Here is a 3,092-nt window from a genome sequence, read left to right on the forward strand (position 1 = left end):
TAAACACATCCAAGGGGAAAGAGTGGGTATGTCACTGTTGTCATGAGCACTTGAGGAAGAAAAAGACCATTCCATTTGAGGCCCAGAGTAATAGAATGAAGCTCCCAGAAATACCTCCTGAGCTGAATAGCCTCAATACTCTGGAGTCACAACTTATAGCTAAGAGAATACCATTTATGAAAGTTGCCGCTCTCCCGAAAGGGGCCAGAAGGGAGTCATAGGTCCTGTAGTGTGTGTCCCAGCAGATGTAAGTGAAACACATGCAGTCCTTCCCAGAATGCCTACAGAAGCTCTGCTAATCAAAGTGAAACTTAAGAGGAAGCTACAGTACAGTGGACATTACATGTATAGACAGATTAGTCCAATGAAAGTAGATGCAGCTCTGAAGTATCTTGTAGAAAATAATGAACATTACCGGGGCACGAGTATTGATGCAGACTGGGCTTTGTCTTGGAACGAAGAAGAAGGGCTTGTCGAACCATCTGTTGCTGAACCCAGGGTGGAAGACAACTCAGAAGCGCGTTCAATCCCAGAGCACGGAGAGTCAGTCAGTCAAGATGGGAATGGCATGGTAGGGACAACCGAAGATGGTATGGAAGATGATGAAATGGACAACATTCTTCAACAGGTGAATGTGGAAGAAGCAGTGGAAGAAGCAGCTCTGACCGAGGAGGAGGTACTGGACAACAACTTGCGGGGGCTGCCGCATGATACTTGCCTTCAGCCAATAGACATAGGGCAGGAGTTTCTTGACCACCATGATGAACACATCCTGTGTGTAGCTCCAGGAGAGGGGAAGGAGCCAGTTTCTGTATTTCAGGAGGTTGGAGGAGAGGCAATGTCTTTCCCTGTTCAATTTCCAACTGGGAAGTTTTCTTTTAATGATGATCGCGATGTACGTATTACGCCTAGCAAGTACTTCAAGGCGCGGCTTATGGGTGCAGATACACGGTTTGCGAGAGATACTAGCTACATATTCTTTGCACAATATGTAACAGAGCTGCGCTTCATACAATCGAACATTTCCATATCTATGCGCAAAGGTTCGCCTACAACAAGTGATGGCCGTAGAATATCTGCTGGAATGTTGTCAAACAGAGAAGACTTACAGGCCATTCTTAAGTCAGATCAAGGCTATCGCTTCCTTCAGCCAGTCAGAGGTACTCCGCAATTCTGGGACAGGGCACTAAATGAATTGTATGCAATGATAAGGCAGCTTGGGATTCCGACGTGGTTCGCGACATTTTCTGCCGCAGATTTGCGATGGCCAGAAGTGTTGGAAGCAATTCGACAAGATGACAGCACGGTACCAGTAAGCGATTTGTCCTGGGAAGATCGTTGCGACATTTTAAAGAGTAATCCTGTCACTGCTGCGCGCATGTTCGATCACCGAGTCAAGCAGTTTTTCAAACACGTCATTAAGTCTCCATCGCAACCGATTGGAGAGGTAGTGGATACATTTACCAGAACCGAGTTTCAGCAGCGCGGAAGTCCGCACATACATTGTTTGTTCTGGGTAAAAGATGCGCCAAAATTGAATGTAAATTCTGAAGAAGAGATCTGCGCTTTTGTAGACAAGTATGTTTCTAGTCAGCTACCCAACCCAGAGACGGATAAAGAGTTGTTTGACATAGTTAGTCAGGTTCAAATGCACCGAAAAGNGTATAGACAGATTAGTCCAATGAAAGTAGATGCAGCTCTGAAGTATCTTGTAGAAAATAATGAACATTACCGGGGCACGAGTATTGATGCAGACTGGGCTTTGTCTTGGAACGAAGAAGAAGGGCTTGTCGAACCATCTGTTGCTGAACCCAGGGTGGAAGACAACTCAGAAGCGCGTACAATCCCAGAGCACGGAGAGTCAGTCAGTCAAGATGGGAATGGCATGGTAGGGACAACCGAAGATGGTATGGAAGATGATGAAATGGACAACATTCTTCAACAGGTGAATGTGGAAGAACCAGTGGAAGAAGCAGCTCTGACCGAGGAGGAGGTACTGGACAACAACTTGCGGGGGCTGCCGCATGATACTTGCCTTCAGCCAATAGACATAGGGCAGGAGTTTCTTGACCACCATGATGAACACATCCTGTGTGTAGCTCCAGGAGAGGGGAAGGAGCCAGTTTCTGTATTTCAGGAGGTTGGAGGAGAGGCAATGTCTTTCCCTGTTCAATTTCCAACTGGGAAGTTTTCTTTTAATGATGAACGCGATGTACGTATTACGCCCAGCAAGTACTTCAAGGCGTGGCTTATGGGTGCAGATACACGGTTTGCAAGAGATACTAGCTACATATTCTTTGCACAATATGTAACAGAGCTGCGCTTCATACAATCGAACATTTCCATATCTATGCGCAAAGGTTCGCCTACAACAAGTGATGGGCGTAGAATATCTGCTGGAATGTTGTCAAACAGAGAAGACTTACAGGCCATTCTTAAGTCAGATCAAGGCTATCGCTTCCTTCAGCCAGTCAGAGGTACTCCGCAATTCTGGGACAGGGCACTAAATGAATTGTATGCAATGATAAGGCAGCTTGGGATTCCGACGTGGTTCGCGACATTTTCTGCCGCAGATTTGCGATGGCCAGAAGTGTTGGAAGCAATTCGACAAGATGACAGCACGGTACCAGTAAGCGATTTGTCCTGGGAAGAGCGTTGCGACATTTTGAAGAGTAATCCTGTCACTGCTGCGCGCATGTTCGATCACCGAGTCAAGCAGTTTTTCAAACACGTCATTAAGTCTCCATCGCAACCGATTGGAGAGGTAGTGGATACATTCACCAGGACCGAGTTTCAGCAGCGCGGAAGTCCGCACATACATTGTTTGTTCTGGGTAAAAGATGCGCCAAAATTGAATGTAAATTCTGAAGAAGAAATCTGCGCTTTTGTAGACAAGTATGTTTCTAGTCAGCTACCCAACCCAGAGACGGATAAAGAGTTGTTTGACATAGTTAGTCAGGTTCAAATGCACCGAAAAGGTCATACGACGTCGTGCAAGAAAGGTGGCAAGGTCTGTAGGTTTGGATTCCCTAAACCTCCAGTAAAGCAGACGTTTCTGTGCAGCCCGGTAGCCCTGCAGGACCTGACCGATG

General features: G+C 46.5%; 1 protein-coding gene across 1 annotated transcript in view; it reads right to left on the reverse strand.

The window, feature by feature from the left end:
* Window positions 1-544: 544 nt before the first annotated feature.
* LOC109480621 overlaps window positions 545-3,092 on the reverse strand; it is a gene marked incomplete at its 5' end in the record, with an annotated part of 28,207 nt that continues 25,659 nt past the window's right edge. Inside the window, 1 exon segment of the mRNA XM_019782851.1 lies at window positions 545-772. Within this exon segment, the coding sequence (XP_019638410.1) occupies window positions 545-772 (228 nt within the window).

This window comes from Branchiostoma belcheri, unplaced genomic scaffold (genome assembly GCF_001625305.1).
Source record: "Branchiostoma belcheri isolate BF01 breed outbred unplaced genomic scaffold, Haploidv18h27 scaffold513, whole genome shotgun sequence".
NCBI lineage: Eukaryota > Metazoa > Chordata > Leptocardii > Amphioxiformes > Branchiostomatidae > Branchiostoma > Branchiostoma belcheri.